This window comes from Dicentrarchus labrax, unplaced genomic scaffold (genome assembly GCF_905237075.1).
Source record: "Dicentrarchus labrax unplaced genomic scaffold, dlabrax2021, whole genome shotgun sequence".
NCBI classification, from domain to species: Eukaryota; Metazoa; Chordata; class Actinopteri; family Moronidae; genus Dicentrarchus; species Dicentrarchus labrax.
This window is the reverse complement of record NW_026136704.1, coordinates 30,646,295-30,674,225: the sequence shown is the minus strand read 5'-3', so window position 1 is coordinate 30,674,225 and position 27,931 is coordinate 30,646,295. Positions and strand designations below refer to the sequence as shown.

Here is a 27,931-nt window from a genome sequence, read left to right as displayed (position 1 = left end):
AGAGGTTGTTTATAACAACTCTCTATTCTACAGAGTTAACTAAACAAAGATATCTAAATACTATGACTGTGACTTATAATCACATTAATATAGACGTATTCTCCAGGTGTTTACTCATTCAGGGGTCCGGTGCACTTAGTGGGGTTTAAAGCTGCAGTAGGTAACTTTAATAAAAATAACTGTTGGTCATATTATTCTGAAACTTTCACTATATCCTGACAGTAATCAGAGACACATCATCTGTGTTCCTCTGGCTCCTCCCAGTGCTCATAATGACATTTCCACTGACTGAAAACAACCAATCAGAGCTGAGAAAGACATTCAGGCTAATTGTTGAGTTTTGCAGGTACTGGCTTTAGGGTTGGTCGCTTGTAGACAGGTGATTGTTAGTTCTCCCAAAGCTTTGTGAGATAATGAGATAATATGAGATTAATAAAACATCTAGAAATTAATATACACTGTCATGGGTACATAACCCGTCCAGTAAGTCCACGAACAAACCGTATGATGAGAACTGTTTTTGGTCTTTTTGGTTGTTTACAGTATATTTATTGTTTTGGTGTTGTGTGTTTGTTTTTGTTTACATTGTTGGCTACTTTGTTAATTGTCTTTTAATGTTTAAGAATCATTCCACTGTCAATATCTGGCTTGTTTTCTGTTTTATTGATACTGTTTGATTTTAAATTGTTGATTGTTATTGTTTTTGTTTGGACCCCAGGAGGACTAGCAACCACTTTATGGAAGCTAAAGTGGATTCAAAAATAAAGAATAAAGAATAAATGGATTGACCAGAAGAACCTATTTTTTTTTGTTGTTGGGTTATTTGTTTTTAAAAGTTACCCACTCTGCCTTGAAGTCGAGGATTCCAATTTGTCCGAGCCGCGCCTGAAGGCATCAGAGAGGCGTTTACTTACTGCAGCTCCTCCTGTGACTGTGTGCTTTTACTTTGAGTGTTGTTTCTAAACTCCAGCTGAACATCTCCGAACATCACCGACCTGACAACGAGACGAAAGGAGTTTTAAAAAAAGGAAAATAAACCCACTGAAATCCTCCTGAGAGAAGAGAAACGGACATTAAACCAAACACATTTCCAGGTAAAGTCTTAATTAGTTAGTTAAAGCTATTTTTAGCACTTTGCATCTCGAGTGACCTAAAGTCTGCCAGGAGACTTTCTCTCTCCAGCCGATATTAAAGTTAAATAGAGTTTATTTAATTGCACGGTTCAAGTTTATAGAGACTGAAAGTGCACGTAGAAACGATTTGTTTGACTTGTGTTGGTTTCTCTGGATAATAAAACATCCCGTTAGCATAGAACAGGAACTATTGAAGTAATATAGGACATCATTTGTCCACAGTTTCATTTCCACGCCTTCACATAAGATTAAAAAAACGATTTGAAAAAAAAAAAAAAAAAAATCGCCATCTTTCAAGTTAGCATGCGTAAACAGATACACTTCCGGCAACCACCTTCAAAATAAAGTGTTAAACTTTGACGTTACTGATGCGGAGGGTTTGCTGAATATTTCCGTAAAAATAATTAAAAATCTTTGTGATTTTAGTAGTTTGGAGTGTGAAGTAAAAACAGTAATGTCTAACCATAGTAAATAGTCTAAAACCACTGGTAGTAAAGCCCTTAAAAGCTACTGCATTGTAAAGTGTATTGTAATCAGTCATGTGTTGATCTTTAATAGCAGTTTGGTGTACCGACGATACTGTAAGAAAAAATAAGATGATTAACAATAAAGACAATTAAATCATATGTTAAAAGGCTGATTAGAGGCAGCTTTAATGTAAACATTTGACCATTTCCCCAATACTGTGCTCTCCTTTCTGTCACATACGTTGCACTTTTACTTTGAAGGCAAAGTTTCCAGATTTCCGGTGTGATTTGTTTGACTAACTCTGGGTAGCTTCACACAGCTCAAACGCGCTATTTCTATAAAATAAGTCTTTAAAGTTAATTTTTTTTAGCAAAGTTAGACAATAAGACTGTTTATCAGAGCTTTATCTGTTTACATCAAACATGTTCAGTGTTGTTCATGTCACCAATCATCTGAAATTCCCACATATGATATATTTTAACGAGCTGTTGTTCAGTTGTCATAGATCTGCTGTGGCATTATCTATTGGTGCCCACATTATACCACACCCATGTTTGGCTGGTTTGCCTCAATTCTTGCGACACAGTCAAAAATCCTCTTTAAAGGTTCAGTTTCATTCAGCGGTCAGTTGTTTGCACACCAAGAAGCAGTGTATGCACACACTGAATGGATCAAAAAGTGAGGTGGACATTTAAAGACGGAGCATATTTACTCTGGGAAAGAGACAGAATGGAAGAAGTTAATCTGGAAAAGCTGCAGACTGTCAGAAAGAGGAGTAAACTGCAGCTGTTGTTGTTGACAGCTGCCTGAACACACCCTCAACACCTTTTAAATTATGTTTAACCACAGTAGTCAGAGTTTTCAGTATTATTTTGGGGCTGCAACTAGCGATTATTTTCACTTATTATATATGTCTGCTGATAAGTAACTAGATTTACAGTACAGAAATGTGCTGATATAAATATGTTAAAGGTGATTTGGAAACATGACATAGTTTAATGCATGCAAGGTCTGTAGTATTGCAACAGTCCCTAACATAAAGAAAATAGTTTCTTTATGTTGTATGTTCATGTAAAACAAATACAAATTACCCTAGATGTTGTTAGTGAATCTTTAAAGTATTAAATATTGATCGGCCGGGCTATGCTCATTGATTTTCAGTTCACAATAATGTCAAGAAACAAATCTTTACATCTGAGAAACTGTAACCATGTGTTACATTTTTGCTGTTTGATAATTGACTTATAGTTTAATTGTTTTTGAATAACTTTTTGTCTGTAGACTAATGGAGTACACACCTAACTAATGATTTCAGCAGCAGATGTTTTCATTAATAAATTAGTAGGTCGACAGGAAATAATATTTCAGACTAGGTTGTCATTTATCAAGAGAAACGCAGCTTCTCAAAGAGTATTTACTGCTTTTCTCTCTTTTTTTGACAATTTAAATAGAATATCTTTTACTATTTTCTTACGTTTCATAGACTAAACAATTAATTCATTAATCAACAAATATCTAAAAGACTAATCAAGGAAGAAATGAGCCTCTTTGTAGAGTTTGAACTGTAGCATTACATATATCCTGACCACTTCTCATCCTCCTTAAGAGCTCTTATTCTTGAACCTCAACCTGATTATTCTGAGTGGTCACAACTCTAAAAGGGTTGAGAACCACTGCCGTTGTTAACCACCTAAACAACGATCCTTTCTCAGAATCAGTTGACCGTGTGAGCTGTTGTTTAGTGGTTATATGTGATAATATTAAACAGTTATACAGTAAACCACAAACCCAAGCTTCTGTAGGAAGTACCAAAAGCCTGATTCACCCAATCACCAGGATGCTTTCGAATGATTTATTAACAAAAACAAAAAGATTGTGTGAGAGGTTTGAACTTGAACACAATTGAGGGGTGATCCGACTCCTGAAACTCCTAAAATCATATTAACCTTGATCAAACAATCGGTTCAGGCTCTGAGGAAGGGGATTAAGGTCACGTAGCGGCATCCTCCGGATCTAACCTGGCGACAATTTTGAGAATATTTTGAGAAACAATAGTACTGACAATGTGCCCCCCCACCAGGACAAGCAGAACAGAAAATGGATCAGTTTTTTATATTTTACTTTCGATATGCAGTCTGATAACTAATCACAATATAACAAGCCTTTTTTCACTGACACAGTTTAAACACATGATTGTAGTGCTGCTCATGCTGGCTCAATGGACACTCGTCATTAGTAACGTCTCTATAATATGTGTGAATACTAACTGCCATAGTAAATATTAAAGGACCAGTGTGTTGCAGATTGCAACTAACTGACTACAGCTCGCATTGACAAGCGTGTAGGAGGAACTACGGTGGCTGCAAAACACTCTAAAAAAAGCTAAAAGCCCCTATCTAGAGCTGTTCAACATGGTGGCTACCATAGAAGAGGACCTGCTCCCTCTATAGATAAAAACAGCTCATTCTAAGGTAACTCAGACACAACGATTCTTATTTTCAGATGATTATACACTGATGAAAACAAACCTTTGAGCCACCTGAATGTCACACACTGTCAGAGCAGCTTACTCACTGGCAGTCTGGTGTGAATGGGGTCATTAGTTTGCAGCTACACATGTTCATAATGTTGGTAGATATAAGAGTGGCCAACTAGTTCTGGTTAACATGCACATACACATAAACACAGGAAAACACCGCGTCGCCCTCCCCCCTCTGATGATGAGTCATGTCTCAGTCATGCTTGTTGTCTTCAGTAAAAAAAAAAAAAGTCAGTTCAGTTTCTTCGAACCAGTCAGCTCGCTCACGATCTCTCGGGGTCGGCGTGTTGTTTTTCATTCAGAAATGTCTTTTATCCACTTTACTCTGTCCTTCAAATGTACAAACTCTAAAGCTTTAAATGATCTGAGGAATGGTATTCTCTCTCTATCATCCTCTGCAGTAGACGGTGGTTAAAAACCCACAGGACCACATTTCCCCCTCGTTACAAAGAGATATACTTTATATTCTTTTACTCTCTAAGCAGTTTGATGTGGAGGTGGATAGAGCTTCAGTTGAGGATTGATCACAAATGTTTACAACAGATTTAATCTTAAAATTACTTCTTAGTTTTATTTTTAGTTTCACTTTTTAAAATGTTCTGCATCAGAGAAGAAACTCCATTTATATAACAGTGGATGGAGGCATTTATTGAAACAGACCACCAAGTAGATACTATTTGTTGAGGACAACTGAAAAAGTCTTTCTCTTCCACACACACACACACACACACACACACACACACAGAGAGTCTTTTGTCCACTCTGTTCAGTATCTTCTCTGTGTTTAGTGCCTTTAATTGACACTGATATAATTACTGACCAGCCTGATGAACAGTCTCCATGGCAACCAGCATCCTTGCAGCCAGTGGTGGGAGAAGTAATCAGATCCTTTAAGTACTTAAAAGTACTGATGCCACACTAGTGCAAATACTCAACAGTAACAATATTCAAAACCTTAATTAATGTGAATGAATGTGTATGTTGCATTTTACTGTCGGGCAGTTTAATGTTTCTGTAAGATCATCATATATTAGTAGCAGGAAAGACAGAAGAACAGCCCTGTTTTATGACAGAATGTACTTTAATTATCAGGATGAATAATGATAAAAGTGTAACATTTGTCCTCCCATGTCCCCGTCCTGAACAGAGCAACACTCAAACACGCACACACTTCTTCCTCTTTCTGTTGTTGTTTCACTTTATGTGGAGACAGGAAGCTGCTCACCACCATTACTCACCAGATCAGGCACTTAATGCTACTGCTTCAAACACACACACACACACACACACACACACACACACACACACACACACACACACCACACACACACACACACACACACACAGAGTCAGCATACAACTTTCATCATGTGTTTGCTTTGCTGGTGATCCGTAGTCAAACATGACTGTCGGAGTTTCTGTTTGTCATCCTGTCACAAGATTGGTGGAATAGTTTGTGTATTAGACCATTGTGTGTGCATAGTTTTGGGAGTGTTAAAGGTCTTATAGGAGAAGTATATCTATCTTACTAATTCTTATCCACAATGTGAAGAGTGTCAGGAGATGCATGTCCACTGTGTCCTCTTGGACTGGTTTGAATTATCCTCTAGAATATAATTCTCATTTTGTATTTTTACCTCTTTTAAAGTGACAGTGTTGTTCAATATTTCTTTCTTCAGTATTTCCAGTGTTGCTGTATTACGTCATGTAAAGTGTATCTGAACTGTTGTGCAAGTTCACATTAAACAAGACCTAACTTAAAGCTCAGTTCACACAGGTTAAAATGAAGAAGTTCACATTCATAGTTCACAATTTTGAATTTGAACCGCAGCAACCTGGGTTTGATTCCAGCCAACAGGCCATTGCTGTATGTTGTCCCTCCTCTCTGGGACCATTTTTCCTGTCTGTCTTACACTGTCCTCTCTGATAAAGGCTAAAAAGACCTGAATACATCTTTAAAATTAATTAGTAATTTGAGTTAATGAAAAGTTCATTATTTGAATGCACACATTCAAATGTTTAATGAACTCACTCTTCCAACACTGTCTGAACTTTTTGACAGTTTGCAGTTTGCAGAGATGGACTTATTGATCAAACAGAAATAAAGAAGAAACAGTAACTCAAGATGACTAAAAGAATAATGGAAACTGATTGTGGTCAAACTCCTAATGTGATATAAACATGGTATGTAAAATAAAATAACGCTGCAAATGCAAAACTGTTTCTGATTGGTATACAGCAATAAAAATGTGCATACACACACTTAACAATTAATATCTTTATTTAGCCAAATAATCACAACTTCACTGCCGGGACATTGGATATTAAAGTTAAAAAAGTAAAAATCTACAAAGGGAGTGAGAAGATCAAATGAACTATTTAAATATTTACAAGCTCAAACTAACTATTTACATATAGGCTAAGCTTTAGGAACTCTAATCCAGAGATCCGGGGAGAAAAGAAGTCGCTTCACTTTGTTCAGTCATGTTTATCCAAACCAACCAAACAACTTTACTTAAAGCTGCGTTTGACTCTTGTTTTGCAGGCTGAACCTCTCAAAGCTGTTGTTTTCTTCTGTAAACGTATCAATGTGGGCAGATAAACACACTCAAACACCAGATCCGGTTCTGGCTGTTAATGTTCTCTTTTGTAACACTGTCAGCGTGTAAACTGGTGTTATTAAACTAGAAGCAGAGGAACCCACTTGGCTGTGTTATCAGATTTTCACTGAGAGCTAATGTAAATAGGTTTTATTGAATTTGGCAATCTTTTATTGATTATTTCAATAAGTTTTTTTTTTCTTTTGTGTAATTGTGTTAATGCATTTGGGTGCACATTGTACCAAAAGCCTGTTGCTGTCGTTCCAGGGGGATGGTGGTTCCGTACGAGGGCCAGTCTTTCTCTGCACTGAGGAGCCAGTGCCAGGACAATGGGGTTCTGTTTGAAGACCCTCTGTTCCCACCTTCCGACCAGTCTCTGTTCTACAATAGCAACCGCCTCGGCCAAATCACCTGGAAAAGGCCTAAGGTGAGGAAAAAAGAAATGATTTGTTTAATAGGGAAGCAAGATTTCCACATATTTCTGCCAAGAAATGTAAGAGAATCTCAGAAATGTTCCTTATTCTCCACATTGCCTGCTTTACAGGCAACCTCACTGTTAGACAAACAACAACGCTGACATACTGCAAAATAAAAACATTCTAGGGCCAAAAAAAGTGAAGAATAGTCCTAAAAAAGTTACTGATATTCACATCTGAGATGAAGGCACAGCTATTGTTGCACCACAGTGAGCTGGTCAGCTGATTCACAGTGGAGGGAGACAAGAGACAGAGACAGGGGACAGTAGGTGGGAAAGGGGGATGTTGGTCATGAGACAAGTACAAAGGAGAGCATGCATATAAAGAGAGGAAGGTTACATGGACTGAATAGGGAGAGGAATTTATGGAATTTACCCAATTTCACCTAAAAACTTTTGTTTGTGTGTCTGCGTGTGTGCATGACTACATGTGTTTGCTCTTTGAACAAATATTTGAGCGAATATTTGGACAGCAGAATAACATGTTGAGATGTTGGTAGTTACTGAGCAAAAGTAAATTGAATTTGTCCCACAATCTGGGGCTACTGGGATTGTTGGACTGAAATATATATAATATGGCTCAGAACAGACGTGGACAGTGTTCAGATCTTTGGCTGGAACTAAGTGTAAAATGTAATAAAAGTGTGTTGTTGGATGAAAAGTAGTGAAAACCCCAAACTGCACCATGTTCACTTCAAATGTTGCTGTGTGTAGTTTTATATGAACTGGAAGACCATAAAATGGCTACTGGAATTATTTTTACAGAGTAATTGGATCATTGATATATATGATCTAAATTTGGTAATTTACTGTTACAGTGTGTCAACTGAGTCTTAAGAAGTCTAAAATATGAATTAAATATTAATTTAAATAAGTAAATTAACTTAAATATGATGTTGACAGGTCTTAAAAATTGATTGGATTAATGAACGTAATGTTACTTGTTTGAAGTTTAATTTTTCAGTCTCACTTTTAAATGTGTTTTGGGAAGAATTTGTATTGATCACACTGTAACAACTACAAAGCCAAACCAACCAGTACTGAAACAATATCCATTTCTCGTCATAACCTTCATTCATTTCTTGGAAGTATGGGCAAGAAATAGTTCTTAAATTGCCTTAATAATCTTAAAAAGATCTTAAATTTAAATTTAAATTGAAACTGGCAGAAAAACCCGGTTAAATAGTTATATGTTGTACTCTATATGGAGTTGGTTAGAGTTGTCATCTACAAGGATGTAGATGTAGATGTGTGCAGCAACAAAAGGTTATTGGCTCTCTCCCACAAACTCAAGGTTTCCAACACACCTGAGCAATAAGGGAGATTATTATTAACTGATTTCTGTTCTCTTTCCATCCAAGTTCAGTTTCATTGGAGAAATCCAGCTACATTTAACAGAGGCTACCTAGAAAAGAGATACCTAGAAAATGTTGTAGATGAAGGATGTACGCTTCTGTTTGAGCCCCTGACCTTACCTAACCTCTGCATCCAAAACAGTTTATTTCCTTGAATACTCAAATCCACTAAAATACATTGAACAGTCCAGCAGAGGCTTTCCCCTGATGTTCACTCTGAAACTTTCAATGGAAGCACACCAGAACACACTGAGGCCTCTTGAAGGGATATTTTCCCTTCATCTCAAAGCTAAAACATCTTTAATGTTTTATCCCAAATGTATTTTATCCAAATTTCTGTCAAGGGAAATTCAGTCCTTGTGAAGTTCCCATTTAAAAACATTTTAATACAGGATACTGGCAAGTTTCTTCTGGTACCATCATTGCTCTCAAGGAGCTAAACTATTGATTACTATAAAATAAACAGAATAAGAACCTGGTGATTATTATGAGGCCAACTTACTGAAACATCATCACAAGAATAATGAACAAACGGTTTACTGCTAGAAGGTCAAAATGACGATGATTATAATCAGAATTTTATAAATTATTGTTGTTACAATGTCTTCCTGTAACTTTTCAACCTGCAGTGACTCAAGTTTGTACTTTGGGTGGAATTATAAACAGTTGGGTTGCGTCTGGAAGTATTAACATTAATCCCAAAATATAATATATCTGTGTTCAATGTGAGGACCTGGCCTGTTTCATACTGACACAACTAACATAGGAAAGTACCACGATTAGTATGTATGTTTAATATATGTTTTAAATCAGTTTAAGGGTGGTAGATATTTCCATTTAATCGATAACTGATTTAATGCCAACAGACGGCCTCAGTCTAGAATAAACATTGAGATTGTTTGATATCAGAGTTGTTAGCTTAAACTGCCAAACTTTACTGGCCTCAGAGACTTTGAGTCAACCTCTGCATTTCACTGAACCGGATTTGTTTTTAGGAATGTTTTCATGCAGTGCAACCAGTAACCACTGTGTAGATGATGGAGAAATATGATGCTCATAATGGAATTATTGCTTCATAGCTTTCCAGCCTCTATCTGCAGCTGTTTATGCTGTTCACTCTTGTCTCTGTGTCACTTCTTTGCTTTAAAAACTGCAGTGAGATAGAAAAGAGGAGTCTCTGTCCACTTCAGCAGACTCTGGTGAGGTTTCAATATGTTTTGGGATGAAGATGAGATTTTTTAAATTGTGTTAATTACAGTTTATCTTTTGGATTAATTCTCTTGTGAGTCTGAAGTCTTGTACACCCAGCTCAAGCCTGAACTATATGTGTATAAATGCTTTTACTGTCAATCATTGATGACCTGAGCTGCTTAATAATTAAACAGGAAACCGAAAGCACTCCAGTTGATCAATATTATTGATTTGTCCAGGGAGTGGAGAGAGAGGAAGCATTCATATCATTTCACACTAAACTTAAACGTCTCTCTGAGTTACCAAGTGAAACCACAGATTCACAAGAGCTTAAAACTGATCCGCCTTCTTCTGTGCTCCACACATCTTTGGGTCAGTGTCACTCACTGATTATATCCAAACTTGCTCTACTTCAGCCTCAGTGTACATTACTATTGTTGACTATTGTTGTGGATTTTTTTGTTGTGGAACATTATATCTGTGGTAATATTAAAAAATAATGGTTACTAAAGAATTGTGTGAACTGAATGGGACATTTTACAATTAGAAAATTAACTAATCATTGCTCTCTGGTGGACAAACTATGAAATATTGTCACATATCTTAAACCCACTGATCAAACTCAGACTACAAAAGCCTTATTTTAGCTTCTGCTAAAGTTACAGTAGATTTACACAGAAGGAAGACTGTGGATGTTGTCTGTCACTTACATAGAAATCTCTTTAGGAGGAGATTTCTACATTAATTATGTTTGCAATGTTGTGGATGAGCCAACATTGTATGCAGGGCTCATCGTTAAGGTTTCCCAGTTCGGGCAAGTGGGTCAGAAATCTACTTAAGTAAGTTCTTACTTGCCCCTATATGCCTCTTAGCTGGTTATGGCACTCCAGCTATAACTTCCTTTTGAAAAATTACCCAATTCTGCCTCTTTGCATAGTTGGAATTTCACCCACATCCTAGACATCATCCAGCTAATCTTTCCAGGACAATTAAAATGTTCACTTGGGCTCCAGCTCATAAACTTTGTCTTTAACCGCCACCATTTTCTTTCTAGTGCCTTATTGTTGCTTCACATGTGCAGCTCTCAATAGAGATTAGAAGAGATGGTTCATTCCTTACATACTTCCATCATCAGCTCTGGAAAAACAATGTCTTTTATCCTTTTTTACCAGGCAGGTGAGTTGCTAGATTTAGTAGCCCGAAGTGGCATTTTAGTTGCCCTGGGCAAGTGGGCAGTCCGCGAGAGAGGAGGATGAAGAAGAGTGTGGAAAGGAGAACCACAGAGGCTATTTCTTTACTGTTGGTGTGTCTTTTTTGTGGTTTAACGGATGAGAGCGTGTGTGGCATATACAGTATGTGTACTTGAAATAGTGGCTTCTAATTTTGAGAATGAACACACAGAAAGGGGCATTCGAGGTTCTTTCTGGTTTCTTTATATACATTGGCCAGTTTGTCGTGTGACTTTACAAAAGAAAATACAACACAGACAAAGAGTAAATGTAAACACAATGTGTATATATGTGTGTGTGTGTGTGTGTGTTTATGTATATATATAGCAGACAATTAGCTTATCTTAGCACAAACACTGGAAACTGGGGGAAACATCTAGCCTGACCCTGTCCGAAGGTAACTGCCTACAAGTGAAGCTCACCTATTAACTTATTATATCTTGTTTTTTTAAGATAAAACATGTTAATAAGTGAGCTTTATGTCAGCCATGTGTATGTCTGTCTCTACATGGTTAGTGGTCTTGCTGGGTGTGTGCCACTGGTTTATCCCAGCACTATCATTTGGCTGCCGTCCTGTTATATGTTCTGTGGTTTGTTTTTCTGCTTTGAACGTTCAGAAGGGATTTCTACTTAATCAGAGAGTGTTTTTACCCTGTATTTACCTTATGATGGTTGACTTAGTGGTCTGGTTAACGCCCTGCTTTACATTCATCTACGCCTGGCAGCTGCCCAGTATGGCCACTTCCTTCTACTGCTGGTCACTGAACAGCTGCCGTGCTGCAGCAGGTAGAAAAGTACTATAAAAGTGGACTTTGTGATGATATAATTAAAACCTCTTTAGCCTTTTTCTACTGGGTTTCTGTTTGTGAATCAGGGGAATTAACTATAAAAACTGAACTTATTAAGGGAACTTTGAAATTATGTCACGTTCAAAAATAATGAATTGTTCAGTCATTCTTTTGTGGGTTATTATTTTGTTTAGTTTGTTTTGTCTTGATGTTTGTTTTGGACCTGATATTTCCAAATGCAACTGGAGTTGGAGTATTTGTAGTTTGGAAGAAGTCAGAAACATAATACAGTTTATTTGAAAGAAGTAGAAAAAGATTAACACTGATTGCAATCATCTTTATCCTTCTAGGACTTATGCATCGAGCCCCATCTATTTGTGGATGGCATTAGTGCCCACGACCTGCACCAAGGCCAGCTGGGAAACTGCTGGTTCGTAGCCGCCTGCTCCAGTCTGGCCTCCAGAGAGGCACTATGGCAGAAGGTGAGACAAGAGACAGTTTCCATGTTTTATTATCTCTTTTTACTGTGAAGTTGATTTTGTAATCTTGGCTTTGTTGTCTGGATCCACGTAAAAGACAACACTGAATATTTACACATGAATCCATCAGAGGAGCGGCCAACTCACATGAAATCAGACAACACAATACAACGACCAGCTGAATGGATCGAGCTGTATTTTATGACATTGCTGAGTACCACATCTCAGTTAAAGATTTGGCTGTGTGTGTGTGTGTTGTGTGTGTGTTGTGTGTGTGTGTGTGTGTGTGTGTGTGTGTGAGAGTGTGAGTGTGAGTGTGAGTGTGAGTGTGTGTGTGTGTGAGTGTGGTGTGGTGTGTGTGAGTGTGTGTGTGTGGTGTGGTGTGAGTGTGAGTGTGAGTGTGAGTGTGAGTGTGAGTGTGTGAGAGTGTGAGTGTGAGTGTGAGTGTGAGTGTGAGTGTGAGTGTGAGTGTGAGTGTGTGTGAGTGTGAGTGTGAGTGTGTGTGTATTGATGGGCGTGGGCATGTGTGTCCAATGCAGGTATATGGCTGTTACATTTGTGTGACTGGGTGTGTATTTACTTAAGATTTGTGTGCAGTATCTGTAAACACACACACACACACACACACACACACACACACACACACACCCATTGGCACTGTCTGTATTGGTCAATGGTTGTGGTGAGTTGGGTTCAAGGCCTCTGTAAACACAACCAGATTCATGTTAAAATACATAATTAACACTTAAACCAGCATGCGTACTGTTTTATGTGTGTGTTGTAATAGTGCTCATTAGGATTAGGATTATTTAGGTTTTTAATAATGATGCATGTCACAGCTCATAAATCATTATCAGTATCACAAAATGAGCCAGTCAAGGCACATTTTGTGATATTGAGAATGAGCCTTGACTGATTGACAAGTGAATTTGTGTAACAAAGAGACGTGAAATAATGTTAAAAATGAATTTAATTGTAATACAAACTAAAGGACTTGAACTGGATGCTGCAGCAACCAGGAAATAACATCTTTCATCCATAAGGTGGCACCAGTTACCTTCATTAACAACCCTGTTATTGAATATAGGTTTACAGGCTGCTTATGTTTCAGAGTTCAGACTTTACATTACTTGTGTTACAGCAGTGGTTCACAACCTTTTTGGTGGCAAGGACCCCCAAAATGATACACATCATGCAGTGGACCCATATTTGATAAGATGTAGTCTCAGGGTTGCCTGTCTGATAAGATTTAATTATTCCATATCTGCCTATGCTGTAGATCGGCAGATAAACAGTGAAGAGTGTGAAACATGTAAAGAGAAATACTATATAGTCATTCTTATACACTCTTATTGGGTTAACGTTCAGTCAATAAATTATAGAGAAACTAAAATATTCCCTATTTTCTGGGGACCCCTTGGAACCCCCTTAAGGTCCTAAATGCCAGGTCATCTTAATATGTTTCACGTGTGTGTGTGTGTGTGTGTGTGTGTGTGTGTGTGTGTGTGTGTGTGTGTGTGTGTGTGTGTGTGTGTGTGTGTGTGTCCTCAGTGTTTTTTCCACTGTTGGTTACCTCATTCCTCCTGTCTGGTCTCGGAGGTCCTCTCCAGCTCTCAGTTTTCCATCAGCTGAAGGAAACTGAAGCCTGTTGAAGGTGTTGTTGCCTCAGTGGAGCAGCCAGTTGTCTTGACACCCGTCAGTGGTCCAAACATTAGTTCTAAATCACTTATTAAGCCTCTAATGTGAAACTATACAAGCAGTTTGACAACAGTTATGATAAGTGAAGACGCCTAGTAACCATCCTGTAGGACAAATTGGGGGGAAATGGTTTAAAAACTCACATAAACTCACAAGTTAAAGTTATAATCCTTAATATTTTCATTGCTTACAATAATAAGTAATAGCTTTGTCATTTATTTAATAATGTTGATAACATGCAAATGTATTTACTACTGAGGTAGTGAATCATGCATCTTTTTCTTTGTTGTGCTCTTTATTGTAATCTAACCTGCTCTATTTTATAAATTCCTAAAATTTGCAATCATTGCAGTTTTTGACTCATTATGTACAGATTATAAGTGAACTTTAAATATATAGTATCTCATTTGATTTTTGATAATTTCAGTATATTAGTTTCTTCTGCACCCTAACAGGTCCTTAAGGTCCACTTACCTTCTCCCGGACTCTCAACTCTATTTCTGAAACAAGAAAGCAAAACCTGCAATGATGTTTTCTTGTTAGTTATGTCCTATTTCTGTCCTTAAAAAACAGCTCTGACTGTCTAATTCACCAGGAAAAAAAAAAAAAAAAGCATTATTCAGTGTAAAACAAGTTGCATCAGAAAGAAACTGATTTGTCTCCAGTGAGGTGGAAAGTTTGACTGGAACAAAAATCGTAACTATTGTAACTGATGACCAGATACTGTAGCTGTAACCCTGACATGCTGGAATTTCTTCAATCCCGTCCAAATAAAAAGTAGGAAAAAATCAGGAGACTTGAAACTCAGTGAGAAAGGCAGAAAGCAAATGGGGTGCGTATTCATCAGTTATCAGAATCAGATCATTATCGTGTATAAAAGTCCTTCCCAACCTTTTTCCTTAAGGGACCACTTTTCTATCATTGAGTAAACTGGCAACCTCTGAATGTGACATATTTCATGGATATTTCATATTATATTCAATGCATAACAATAACAGTACAGAACAACAAACAGTGAACACAAAAACTGCAGGAAGTTTGTGTAAAATAAGCAATTTTGATGAATTTTGAGCAGATTATTTCCTGTAACGTAAGTTTTCCTGATATTTTTAGGAAGGTTTTATACAATTCTCTGTCTTATGTATTTTTTAACAATCATACATACAATTTAAACTTAAAGAAAAATACAATTTAATTTAGTTTTCTTAAGAAGTGAACCAGATTGCGGAGATATTGGTCTACTGTGTATATTTTTTTTGTTTTCTTACACCCCTATAAATCAAGAAGGACCTGTGAAGTGAGTGGGGATCCTGACCCACAGGTTGGGAACCACTGATGCATAATATATAATTTATATCCTTTATAGTAGATTATCAGTGTGTTCTTGCCAGATTGCTCACAGGAAGGCAAAACTATCACTCGTTCAACTGTTGTTCTGGTAAATCATTCATCTTTTTTATTTACGTGTAATAACTGAGTAACTGTGTTTATTAAAAAACATGAGGTGAGAGGGTGATAATCAAAATATGTGTCAGTGCAAACACATCCTCTCCCCCTGAATCGAGGGTCTAATCATAAAGCTATTTAAGTTTGTGATTTTGGGCTTTATTTATAAACCCGACTTACAGTCCTCTCCTCTCCTCTCGTCCCCTCCCTCCCTCTGTCCCTCCCTCTATCCCTCCCTCTGTCCCTCCCTCTGTCCAGTCACACCAATAGTAATCAGCACCAATGAGAGCACACAGACAGCTTTCAGTCGATATTTAATAGATGTCACTCCATTGATTTCTGTTTTGTGTCAGGCCGACAGTCATGCAATGTGAATATTTGATATTCCATTCACTGCCTCTGCATCTAGCTGTTGCTCCTGGGAGCGATGAAAGATTTCAGAAACAAAATACAACAACAACAACAAAAACAACTCAAAAAGCTAGACACACATACAATCACAATATGCAGCTGATCAGTAAAGACATGTTTTACTTACAGGAAGATTAATTGTTCCTTCAAATCCTCAGTTTTGTTTTCAAAAGTAAATTATTTCATTAAAAAAAATGTATATCATTTTATGAATGAGTTATGAATATTTTAGTTTTTGATTATAATGGTTTCAACATCATCATCAAATAATATAATGTAAAGACAGTTGCTTATGTTTCTGTACAAATTAAAATGTTTTTAATTGATGATTTATGTTGATGACAGATTTATCTTTTATGCAGCACCAGGAAACATACAAGAGGATTAGTTCCATATTACTTTTAAATAAAGTGCACTTCTTCATCCCAGGATCAATATTTTTACTATTTATGTGTGCTTTGTTTTGTGAAAAATAATTTCTTTAAAGCTTGTTTGCGATAAGTCCTTACATTTTTTTTGACTTGGCTGTTGAGGCGACATTAAAAGTTTGCTCTTTGTGCTAAAATGTTAGAGTGAATGGTAGCAAATGATGTTGTGCACAACAAGGTGGAACTACAATCTTGTCACTGTACAATTACAGGTTAATCACTGAGTGTTTGAGGGAGAATTTATAAACTGATTCATGTAATTGAAAAAAGATGCAGTTTTCAATCAGCTCTAGCTGGATGTTTTTTAAAGGTCAAAGATTGAACAAAATATTGCGATGCTTTTCCAGTACTCTAACTGTATTCTACTGGCAAAAAGAGAAGAGTCAATTATCTGGTGTGAACTCCACCGAGCAGCTAAGATTCGCCGCCTCTGCCCCATCCTTGAAGGCAAACAGGAAGTACATGACCTTCCTGACCTTGGCCAGCTCAGCAATTCTTTCTCCAAACTCCTGCATGTCCGCCTCCAGCCATTTGAGCGGTGAATCCTCCGGGTCATCAGCGTTTCGCCAAATCGTTCCGATCGGTTCCAGTAGCTGACGGGTCATCAGGTTGGTGAGGTCAGGGGTCCAGTGTTGGGAAATGCCGGTGATGGTGACACGACCGTAGGCGATGAGGGAGAAGTACCAGCGGGAGAAGTTCAGCTCCTGAGTGGAGAAGTCCAGCCGGTACACGGCCTCATGGGGAAGAAGCAGACGCTCGCCATCCTGACGCTTCTGCCCTGACCGCTGCAGAGACGACACCCGAAGACGCATCATCTGCAGAGGAAATAAAGGAACACACAGGAAGAGAAAGATGAAAGAGAAATTGAGAAGGGCTGGAGAAGAAGGAGTAATGTGGAAAGGTGTGTGTGTCAAATGTGATTTAGTCTGTAGTTGTGGACCCACCACTTAAAAATAAGAACAGGAGGCCTCGAACAGGGGACTGATGAGCTGTGAAGGGATCTATGCTGGAAATACATTTTCTAAACATGAAGTTAAAACTAGATCTGAGAGTCTGTTTAGTCTTTAGTGGAAAAAAGACATTTGATATATTATAATAATAATAATAATATAACCAACAACACATCACAATGACAAACCAAATGTGTTTTTAGAATCTCTGTCAGACTAAAAAATGAATTACCTCTTATTACTTTTGGGTCTTTTCACAGATTTATTTATAGTGTTTTGGAGAATTAACTTGGCTACAAACTAGTCCTGATTCAGCTTCGGGTTCTTGTTCTGCGTCAGTATCAGGATCCCAACATGATACAACAGCACCATAATCACGCTTTCACCTGCAGATGGATGTTTTCCTTTTATAACTCATTGTACAGACATAGAATCAGTCAGAACAGGAAGCATTTACATATGGAGTATTTATGTTTTAATACATTGGCTAGTATTTCTAAAACCATTACTCGTTGAGGGGCATTGATTGATTTCAAAATGTTCTAATTCATATGAAGCCTATAATGCGATGTGGAAAATATGAAAGAATCTGAATACCTTCCAATTTCTATATTTAGTTGATCTAGCAACATAAACCTCTGACATTTCCAGCATCTAATGCACACATCACTGTCTCAATCATCAGATTTACACAGTAACTACATGCCTTGTTATGGTCAGTAGTTGCATGTTAACAAAAACTTGTGGCTCTTTTCTGAATCCCAAGCCACTTTGGCTCAGGCTAACTGAACTCTGTCAAAGTTAAACTGAGCAAACTGTCACATTAAGATATTCTCATCAAGTAAGTGAGCAACCAAGGAAAGGCGTGTATGACCTGCATCCTAATGGAAGTAGGATGTGATAAAAACTTTTACGCAGGGCAGTAACCAATGCGTATGTTTGAGGACACACTTAATTGATCTATAAAATGTCAGAAAAAACAACAATTTCCAAGAGCCTAAGATGACTTATTCACATTGTTTGTCCGATAAACATTAAAACCCAAAGACATTCAGTTTATTATGATATAAAAACAAGAAAAGGTTTTCTTTTAATTGAATAACTCAAATAATATCTGAGATGATGTAGTCAAAATGTCTTGTGTTATCAGTCTCTTTTTTTTTTCTTTTGACCAATCGTTCTTTCTCTAAAACTCACTTCTCTCAGCAAAGCAAAGGTGCACATTTATATTTGATCACAGTCACAAAAGCCCATGAGCTGTTGACCTCCACTGTGGCTGCCAGACGGTTGGTTACATCACCCTGAGTGATACCAGACAGAAAGAAAGTTGTGTTGAGGCAGAGTGCCAGGTTAGTAGTCAGTGTTTGAACTCTGGCAACTATTGATCATCACACCAGAGACCAAAACTTTAAAGATCCCCTCAGACATGTATTAAGATAAATATAAAAAATAGTCTGCTTGGAACAATAATGTTTTGTCTCACAAAAAGGCATCATCTCTACCTCATTAAAAATTCCTGAATCTATGAATATGCACGTTTTGTATTAATTAAGTTTTCCCACCGGACACAAGTCTCCTACTGCACTGTAAAGTCCATTCTCAGTGTATGTGCACTGTTGGCTTCAAGTTTCTACATCACACCTGTATAAGTTGCATAATGGATTGACTTCTTAACCATTTGTGATGTCACCAATCATGATTGTAGGCCCCGCCCCCTTAAAATCAGATCAGAGAGCTCAGAGAAACTTTCCACTTTCAGCAGATGAATGTGAAAACATCCTTCTGGTGTCAAACTCTGCACATACATCATTCTGCACAGTGAAGCTCAAACATCCAACTGTAGGAACGAGACAAAAAACATATTTCTGATTCGACTAGAACTTTAAGAACAGATATTATAAAACTGAATGTTCATCAAACCAAGTTAACTGATGTTGCTGGAAAACATGTATCTCCAAAACATCACATTAGAAAAGTTGGCCAACTATAACAAAAATAATAATACACTAGATTTCAAACAGTTTTGTTACAAACCTTTCTCAGTATATAAAGAACTATGTCAGTATTTCTATGTTAAACATGTCATCAGCAGTCAATTTCACACTGAGTGTGATGTAACTAAACACACATGTTATGATAATAGACTCTGTAGTCACTGTCACGTAGCTGGAAGTGAGAAGTTGTCATTACACAGTGAGAACCTCACCTCTGTCAGTGCAGTGTCTTCTTTAAATTCCAGCACAATTGCGTTGGAGGGAGCCTTGGCATTGTCCATGTCCGACTTCAAGGTTATAATCCTGGGTTAAGGAGAGGGCGAGGCCTGGCAGTCTGGATGGATGCTGTGATAGATAGAGCTCTGCTAGAGTTTCTGATTTAACCCCCCTGTCTGTCTCTCTCTGTCTCTCTCTCTTCTCTCTCTCTCTCTCTCTCTCTCTCTCTCTCTCTGTCTCTCTATCTATTTCTCATAGGCTCATACACCTTCTCTGTCTCCCCTCCCCTTCCCAACTATTTCCATGACAGTGTTGCAGTTTCTCACTTTTGTCCCCAACCTACTCCCCCCCCCCTCCTGCCCACAGGGTAGTTTGGTTAGGAAGCATTGATTGGCACGCCACATAAAGTGAGAGAGGACAGGGGAGAGCATTGGTAGATGAGATCAATGCGAAAACAGCATCAGTCAGACTAATTAGTTGTCTTCTTGTGTATTCAACCCCGCTACACTTGTTTCAGTGTTTTAAAATATGTGGCGTTTATGCACCAAACTGTTTATTAATGTGTTTTTAATATGCAATTCGACATAAGCATTTGTGCCATCGTGGAGGAATTCTGAACACTGGAAACCAGAACAGCATTTATCTGAATTATTTCATAAATAATTCATAAAATCAGAATGAAATAAAACCTCATCTCTGCCCGCAGTAGCAGTAGTACAATCATTTATCCTGGGATATTACGTATTTTTATTTGATATTCAGACATTTAAAAGCTGATTTGAAATGTCTGAATATCAAATGAAAATATTCTCTAAGCTTTTTCTTAAAGGCGTTAAGGAGGTGGGTGATGTGTGAGGGTGCTAGGCAACAGGAGGCGCTGATGACGTACAAGAGGGAACTCTGGGAGTTTCCTGAGGGCTTCTGGGAGCTCGACTGGTCTTGGCTCAATGGATCAGTTATTTATTTATATCAGTTCACTGAGGATTGTTATGTTTTGTGTGTGTGTGTGTGTGTGTGTGTGTGTGTGTGTGTGTGTGTGTGTGTGTGTGTGTGTGTGTCAGTGGATGTCGGTGTTAATGTGTCGTCAGTTGGGATCTTGGCACAGGATATGGGTGGATGGCATTCCCTTGTTAAAAACTATAAGTCCTCTGACGCTCTTGTTAATTATAGATGCTGGAGGTTAATTAAGGGGAAACAAACGGATAACTTAATGTTTTTAAACTTTTTAGGAACCAACAAATGGATAGCTGTTTATTTCTCAGTTTATTTAGTGAGTTATTAGTTTAAGTATGTACAGATGGACTGGCTGTTGTCAGAAGTGATGATTGAACTTAAAGAATCTGTAATAAAGCAACTTGGCTGATGCTTTGGCTTCTAAATGATTGTTTTTACTTTATTTTAAATAGTTTCAGTAGACTCATACCTGTTTTTTAACATTTGTACTCTTTTATAGCGAGCAACGGTTGCATTTATAATTTCTGTTGCCTATTTATTGATGTACTGTTCTCATGTAGAGATGCTATTCTTAGAGACATTTTACATGATTTATATTAGTTGTCACCCTACAGAGGAGCGTCTTTTAGTGGAATTTGAAAAAAAAGACTACAGATTTACTGACATTACAGTTTGTATGAAGTAAAAATCTGGTGAGTAATGTGGCCTATTTTCATAGTGGTGCAACGAGCAGCACATGAATTTCGGTTTGCCTGATATATTGGTATCTGGTATTTTGTTGACCAGGTGACTTTGGTTTGCATTAAGAGTGAAATTTACTAGAGATAATATAATTATCTCTCTGAAAACTGGCCTTTTCTGCAGAGAGGTCAAAGGTCAGTGTCAGTCACAGAACAGCACACAGCGTCTGTCTTTTTCTTGTTTTTATTTTTTCTGTTCATGCAGGATCCCACAAATACAAACCGCTACACAAATCTGACTTCATATTTAAAACCTGAGCTTTGATGAAATGGTGACCAAGCTCATGTGTCTTTTTCGTTTTTCCCAGGTGATTCCTGACTGGAAGGACCAGGAGTGGGATAAAGAAAAACCTGAGTCCTACGCCGGGATCTTCCACTTCCGGTTCTGGCGGTTCGGTGAGTGGGTGGACGTGGTGATCGACGACCGGCTGCCCACGGTGAACGACGAGCTGGTGTACTGTCACTCCAATGACGTCAACGAATTCTGGAGCGCGCTGGTGGAGAAGGCCTACGCCAAGTAAGCACGTCCACTATTTGTGTGTGTGTGTGTGTGTGTGTGTGTGTGTGTGTGTGTGTGTGTGTGTGTGTGTGTGTGTGTGTGTGTGTGTGTGTGTGTGTGTGTGTGTGTGTACATTCAGTTCAGTTTTATCACCATGGGGAGAACTACACACTGTGAAAACACTTGTATGATGTCTTTAGTGGCTCTGGAGGAACTTGGTCAGGTCTGACAAATAGCGTTGATGTTGTCATAGTGATGTCACGGGACTCTCCTGAGTAATGTGATGATCCTGCGTGTTTAAGTTATGGCATTCAGTTTTAATGGATGGCAAAAATTTGATAGCAAATGCTTTCTCATTGCAGGTGTGAACAAAATGCTATAGTTGCTGCATTCGTGCAAAATTAACCCAAAATCCAGAAGTGAATTGATTTCAAAGTCCAGTGTGTGACATTAAGGAGGTGTTTATTAATGTACAGTTGTTTGTAATTATTAATGATTGCTTGTGTGTGTTTGTAGGATGTACGGCTGCTATGAGGCGCTGGACGGGGGCAACACGGCCGACGCTCTCGTGGATTTCACCGGGGGCGTGTCGGAGCCAATGGACTTGGTTGAGATTGGATTAATCGAGGATAAAGAGTTGCTCGACGAGCTGTTTGATACAGTCCTAAAGGTCCACGACAGAGGAGGCCTCATCAGCTGCTCAATCCGGGTGAGGAGAGGATGAACACAAACACACACTGAGTGGTTAAATGAATAGATTTAGGAATGACTGAATGATTTAGAGACTGAACCAATGCCGCCACTTGTTGTGTCGTTCCAGGCAACCAGTGAATCAGACATGGAGGCCAGGCTGGACTGCGGGCTGGTGAAGGGCCATGCCTACGCGGTGACAGACGTCCGGAAGGTGAGGCTGGGCCATGGCCTGCTGGCCTACTTCAAGTCAGACAAACTCAACATGATCCGCTTGAGAAACCCCTGGGGACAGAGAGAGTGGAACGGGCCCTGGAGCGACAGGTGAGGAAGAGGAGGTGTGGAGTACGGAGAGGGAGTTTAACAGAGTGAAGATGAAAAGAACGAGATGAAGGAGGAGTTCTGGATAAACTGTATCAGACTATGTGTGTAATTCAGGTTTTGACATCAGCCAAATCCTCAGGTTGTTCCATTGATGATCAATCAGGACACTGACGAAGAAGTACTCCATTACTTGCCAGAAGGAAATTTAATTTTATGTTGATTGAATCCGAATGAATCCAACCTGGTGGAAGGCATTAAAATAACTACATAGATTTAGCCAATGTTAGTTTAGGTCATATAAACGCATCAGTATTAAATTAAGACGGTCAAGAAACTCCTGGTACAACAATGTAGAGATAATCCATTACATGTGAAAATCCATTAAAACTCCTACTTGGGTAATAAGTTTTAAATGTCCTTAAAGAATAATCCTTTTAGCTCCTTGATTCTTGTTTTTAAACCATCTAAAAAGTTTATAGGGGAAACAAAGACATTTGAAACATGACAAGGAGTGTCAGCTAGACACTGTCGCTAATCAAAACCACTGCTTTAATCTTTAACAATAACAATTTTATAAGATTATAACATATTTTTGAGGGAAAATCTTAATCTGTAAAGTTGTCAAATGACCTCTGAGAACCTGTGATTTAGATTCTGTCATCCACGTTTTATTATCAGAAGAAGACTAGTGACTTTTTTTCTGCCTGTTTGCAGCTCTGAAGAGTGGCTGAAGGTCAGCAAGAGTGAGAGGGAGAAAATCGGAGTCACTGTGCAGGATGATGGAGAGTTCTGGTGAGTTTTAGTGCAATGCTTCCCCCTGTTGGACATTACAAGGTGCCTGCATCCTCAGGCATTTGTTGTTTGTTCATTTTCCATCTCACAAGGGTTCATTTGTTGATTTCATAGATAATTTTACTGATTCTTTGGCAATTTCTAAACTACTGCTTCTGAATTTAGACCTCTTTGTCTTTCTTTTCTATTTTCTTTCATCATAAATATCTCTGATCTTACAATAAACTCTTGTTCCTGTAAATAAACCATATTTTCTGCTTATCCACGCCTCTTTCTCTCCTTTCCCGCAGGATGACATTTGATGACTTCATTGCTAACTACACAGACATGATCCTGTGTCGTCTCATCAACACATCCTACCTGAGCTTCCATAAGACCTGGGAGGAAGCCGTGATTCGGGGCTCCTGGCGCCAACACGACGACCCACTTCACAACCGAGCCGGCGGCTGTGCCAACAACAAGTACTCCTTCCTCCAGAACCCACAGGTGTTATTTGTTCCTGTTTATTCCGAATTTCTCAGATTTAGTGTCAGTTGTTGAGCAAACAAGTGCTGAAAGTGTAACAATATGTGTGTAAATCTCTCCCGTGCTGTAGTACATGTTTGACGTGAAGAAGCCGGAGGACGAGGTTCTGTTCTGTCTGCAGCAGAAAGACCGCAGAGCCACACTGAGAAGTGGACGAGGAGAAAACCTGCCTATTGGCTTCGACATACACAGGGTCAGCTCACTGTGTGTGTGTGTGTGTGTGTGTGTGTGTGTGTGTGTGTGTTTTCAAGACATCCATAGATGTTATTGCAAAATCATCCAGTTCTAAGAGTAAACAAAACAATAAAATCTTTATGAACGTGAGATTTACTGCAGGGTGGTTGTATTATAACTTTTTTACACTAAAATAAGCCCATGTTTTAAATGAATGCTGCGGCTTTAGTTAGCGTATAACAGTCTGTGGAGGTTGGAGAGGGAGACATTATTCTGTAAGTCTGTAGGTAAAGGGAGGTAAAGCCGCTGTCTCTCTGTGTTCAGGTGGAGTTAAACAGGACCTACCGTATGCACGCCATCCAGCAGAAGGTTGGTGGGAGCATCTACATCAACTCGAGGTCTGTGTTCTTACGAATCGACCTGAAAGAGGGGCGGTACGTCGTCATACCCACAACCTTTGAACCCGGCCTGGAGGGAGACTTCCTGCTCCGCATCTTCACAGACGTGGCCGCCGGCTGCAAGTAGGGACACACAGCGCTTGTTTCCGTTTGCATTCAGCTCCATTATGTGTCATCAACATCTGATATTGTTCTACATATATCACATATTTTTATCCAGCAATTGCCAATAGATCATCTTCATTTATGTATTCATTTCTTCATCCACTGAATAGATACGTGTATTCTTTTATTAATACTGCCAGGTCTGCAGCAGGTTAAAGTTAAACCTCACATACAGTTTACTCACTGAGGACACAGCACTGAGCTTTAAGGAACCATGTGATTTAGTTCCAGACAAAAAAGGTTTAAACTGCACACTGCAGCTCAATTTGTCATTATTCCTTAGAAGAGCAAAACCTTTGCACACCTGTAGATTGACAGGTGACCATGGGTTGACAATACAGAACAATTCACTTGCAGTCAGAGATATTTATTAGCAATGTTTTGGTGCACAGACCTTCGTCGGGTAAATCGCTATGGTTAAACTAATCTGATGAAGGTTTGTGTACTAAAACATTGTTAATAAATACCCCAGTCCCTGGTCTCTTGGATGCCTAACAGGCACATAATTATGACAAATTAGCAATAGAATTGTTATTATTAAACTCTCCTTTATGTGACGTCATGTCCACTTTCTCTTTCTTTAGGCGGACATGTTATAGGAGTTTATACTATAGACTACCTGTACAGTAACATTTGAGTCGTTTTTGTTTTTCCATTTCTTTTGTTAAAAAATGATTTTCCATCATTCACTGATGTTGCCAACCTGCAAGTTTCTCCTTAAACCACAACACAAGATACTAAAGAAACACTCTCTCTCTCTCTCTCTCTCTCTCTCTCTCTCTCTCTCTCTCTCTCTCTCTCTCTGTCTCTCTCTCTGTCTCTCTCTCCTGTAGGGAGTTGACTCTAGATGAGCCTCCACAGACCTGTTGGTCTGGAATGTGTGGTTATCCTTCTCTGGTCACTCAGGTCCACGTAATGAACGCTAATGGACTCATAGGAAAAGACTCTGAAGAAGGTACATTTTTGTTTTTAATCAGGTCAAATTGAACTTTTTCTTTACGTTTTTTATTATATTATATTACATTATGCAGAGATTGGTATCAGGGCCAATCAAGGCATTTTTAACTGATCTATATTGGCCTATATTGACTTGATTGGGTCATCTCTATTATACAGGGTATTTAAGGTGTTCCTGTGGCACTCTGTGGACATTTCAGTGTTAAGTGTTATACCCTGAATTATTGTCTTAGTTTGTACTATTACCCTGAATCAGCTTAATTAAGTTTATTGGTGTGTGTGTGTGTGTGTGTCTGTCTGTCTCCAGTTTCGGACCCCTACGTGATCATTCGTTGTGAAGGAGAGAAAGTTCGCTCTCCGGTCCATAGCAGCACACGCAGCCCCGTCTTCGACATCAAGGGGCTCTTCTACAGGAAGAAAGCCAGACAGCCAATCAGCATCGAGGTGAGTGTGTGTGTGTGTGTGTGTGTGTGTGTGTGTGTGTGTGTGTGTGTGTGTGTGTGTGTGTGTGTGTGTGTGTTCGCTCAGGTGAAGGTGTGTATGTGTGTGAGACTTTAACTTCCTCTCTCATTGTCTCTCAGATCTACAACCACAACACGTTTGTGGACTCCTTCCTGGGTCAGGTGACATTGCCAGCTGAGCAAGGCGACTTCCAGCAGACGCTCCACCTGAGGGACAAAGGTGATCACCGTGACAACGACCTTCCCGGAACCATCACTGTCGCCATAGTATCCACTACGTTGCTCACCAACATCTAAACCGTCCAGCCAGGGTTGATCCAGCTGTCCGATCTCCATTAAAGTTTACCAAATGACCTGTTCAGCACAAGATATTTGTTCTCCTGTAACAGTAAATATACAGCAGGAAGAGAGGGTTTACTTTTTGGAAGACAGATTTATTGTTGTTTTATCTTGATTTATGTAAATGTATGTTTACAAAATGATTTACAGTACCTGTGTTGGTTGTAGCTGAATATCCTGAAAACATGTCTAGCTATAAACTTTGTTTACAGTTCTTTAGGTTTTCCTCTGATTGGATCTTTTGTTATGTCCGTCAGCTATTACTTTGTGTAATTTTTATTCTACTGTTTAAAAGGTCTTATTATATTTCAGCTTATTTTTATCTTTTATTTTAATTTACTCTTAAAATATTATTTTTGTCTTTTTATATTCCCTTTTTTTAGATCCTGTCTCTGTCTCTCATGTCTTTTGTATCGCCTTGTTGAAAGATGCTTTACAAATAACCCAGTAGCATAACGCTATGTCTAAACACAGAAATCTTCCACTGATGCAGTGTTACAACCTGTTGACGTCCTGTAGTTAACCATGAACCATACTGAGCTGCGAGGTATTTTTATTGAACTTACCGTTTTAACCACAAACAGCCATTATTTTCTGGGTGGCTCAGTATCATTGACCGTGCCAAAAGTCCCAGTGTTTTCAGTAAAGCCCTGGAGGTAGGAACCAAAGACAGAGACTGTCCTCTCTCCCGTTACCTTTGTGTTCAGCCCGGGTCACTGGAGCACCTGCAGTTTAAATCCAGAAAATAACACATTTGTTCAATGTGTAAATTACTGTAGTGAAGAATTCCTTCATAGACGGCCGGTGGCTCACACCTGTGTTGGGGGGTGGAGGAACGGCCAGACGCCTCGTGATGCTGTAAATGTAGAACCTGAGTTTATTACTTATTACCAAATAATAGTTATTATAGTTTTGTATTTTTCATTAGTTTTTGTTTTTATTTTGTTTGTTATTTTTGTTCCGTTAGTTTCTAGAGTGGGTTTGCTCATTTCAGTTTACTTCTTATGCTTTAAAAATGCAGAGACTGACTCGTGTGGACATCAAAGTCATATTCATCATTCTTCCTCATGCTTGTTGTTACCAAATTGACTAAAACTAAAGACATTTCCTGTATATTTTTATTTTTAGATGATTTAGTCAGTTTTGTCATTTTTTTCCTAAACCTTATTTTTAAAATGTTTATTCATAACTACTTTCAGTTATGTGTAATAATCTTGATCCAAGTCTTTGCTTCATAATTCCAGCTGCTCTTAGTTTACACCAACTCTTGAACGTACAGTTCCACATGGTCATATTAACTGTTTGATTACACTCATATTCAACAATAACTGATTAAAATCATCAACACATTTCTGTCCAATCTCTGACATTTATTGCTCACAAGGGGGACGGTCCAGATTAAAGACTTAAAATTGAAAGCATATTAGGAAGAATTACTCTAACATGTAATTGTAGTCATGCTGAATCCATCATGTCAAGAACTGTCATAGACCTTATACCAACATACACTTTC

The 27,931-nt window shown here is 38.5% G+C and overlaps 2 protein-coding genes across 2 annotated transcripts; one reads left to right on the top strand and one right to left on the bottom strand.

Annotated features, from left to right (window-relative positions):
• The first annotated feature begins 925 nt into the window (after positions 1 to 925).
• On the top strand, positions 926 to 27,767 carry LOC127362628 (calpain-5). The gene is made up of 13 exons (XM_051398612.1): positions 926 to 1,094; positions 7,008 to 7,167; positions 12,129 to 12,260; positions 21,403 to 21,611; positions 22,110 to 22,302; positions 22,414 to 22,607; positions 23,322 to 23,399; positions 23,690 to 23,885; positions 23,995 to 24,117; positions 24,423 to 24,619; positions 25,495 to 25,616; positions 25,926 to 26,062; positions 26,200 to 27,767. Exons 2-13 carry the CDS (start codon positions 7,012 to 7,014, stop codon positions 26,374 to 26,376), a joined length of 1,914 nt encoding a protein of 637 aa, XP_051254572.1. The 5' UTR covers positions 926 to 1,094; positions 7,008 to 7,011; the 3' UTR covers positions 26,377 to 27,767.
• ompa (olfactory marker protein a) lies at positions 15,699 to 19,613 on the bottom strand. Its single transcript, XM_051398726.1, has 2 exons — positions 19,397 to 19,613; positions 15,699 to 17,055 (listed from the first exon to the last, which is right to left on the bottom strand). The coding sequence occupies exons 1-2, from the start codon at positions 19,463 to 19,465 to the stop codon at positions 16,624 to 16,626; spliced, it is 501 nt and encodes a 166-aa protein (XP_051254686.1). The 5' UTR covers positions 19,466 to 19,613; the 3' UTR covers positions 15,699 to 16,623.
• Positions 27,768 to 27,931: the final 164 nt, after the last annotated feature.

Excerpts from the sequence above, each read along its gene's own strand:
- ompa (XM_051398726.1), bottom strand. The coding sequence starts at position 19,465 with ATGGACAATGCCAAGGCTCCCTCCAACGCAATTGTGCTGGAATTTAAA. Across the intron at positions 17,056-19,396 it reads AAGACACTGCACTGACAGAG|ATGATGCGTCTTCGGGTGTC; the intron begins GTGAGGTTCTCA and ends TTTCCTCTGCAG.
- LOC127362628 (XM_051398612.1), top strand. The coding sequence starts at position 7,012 with ATGGTGGTTCCGTACGAGGGCCAGTCTTTCTCTGCACTGAGGAGCCAG. Across the intron at positions 22,303-22,413 it reads TCATCAGCTGCTCAATCCGG|GCAACCAGTGAATCAGACAT; the intron begins GTGAGGAGAGGA and ends GTGTCGTTCCAG. Across the intron at positions 23,400-23,689 it reads CAGGATGATGGAGAGTTCTG|GATGACATTTGATGACTTCA; the intron begins GTGAGTTTTAGT and ends CCTTTCCCGCAG.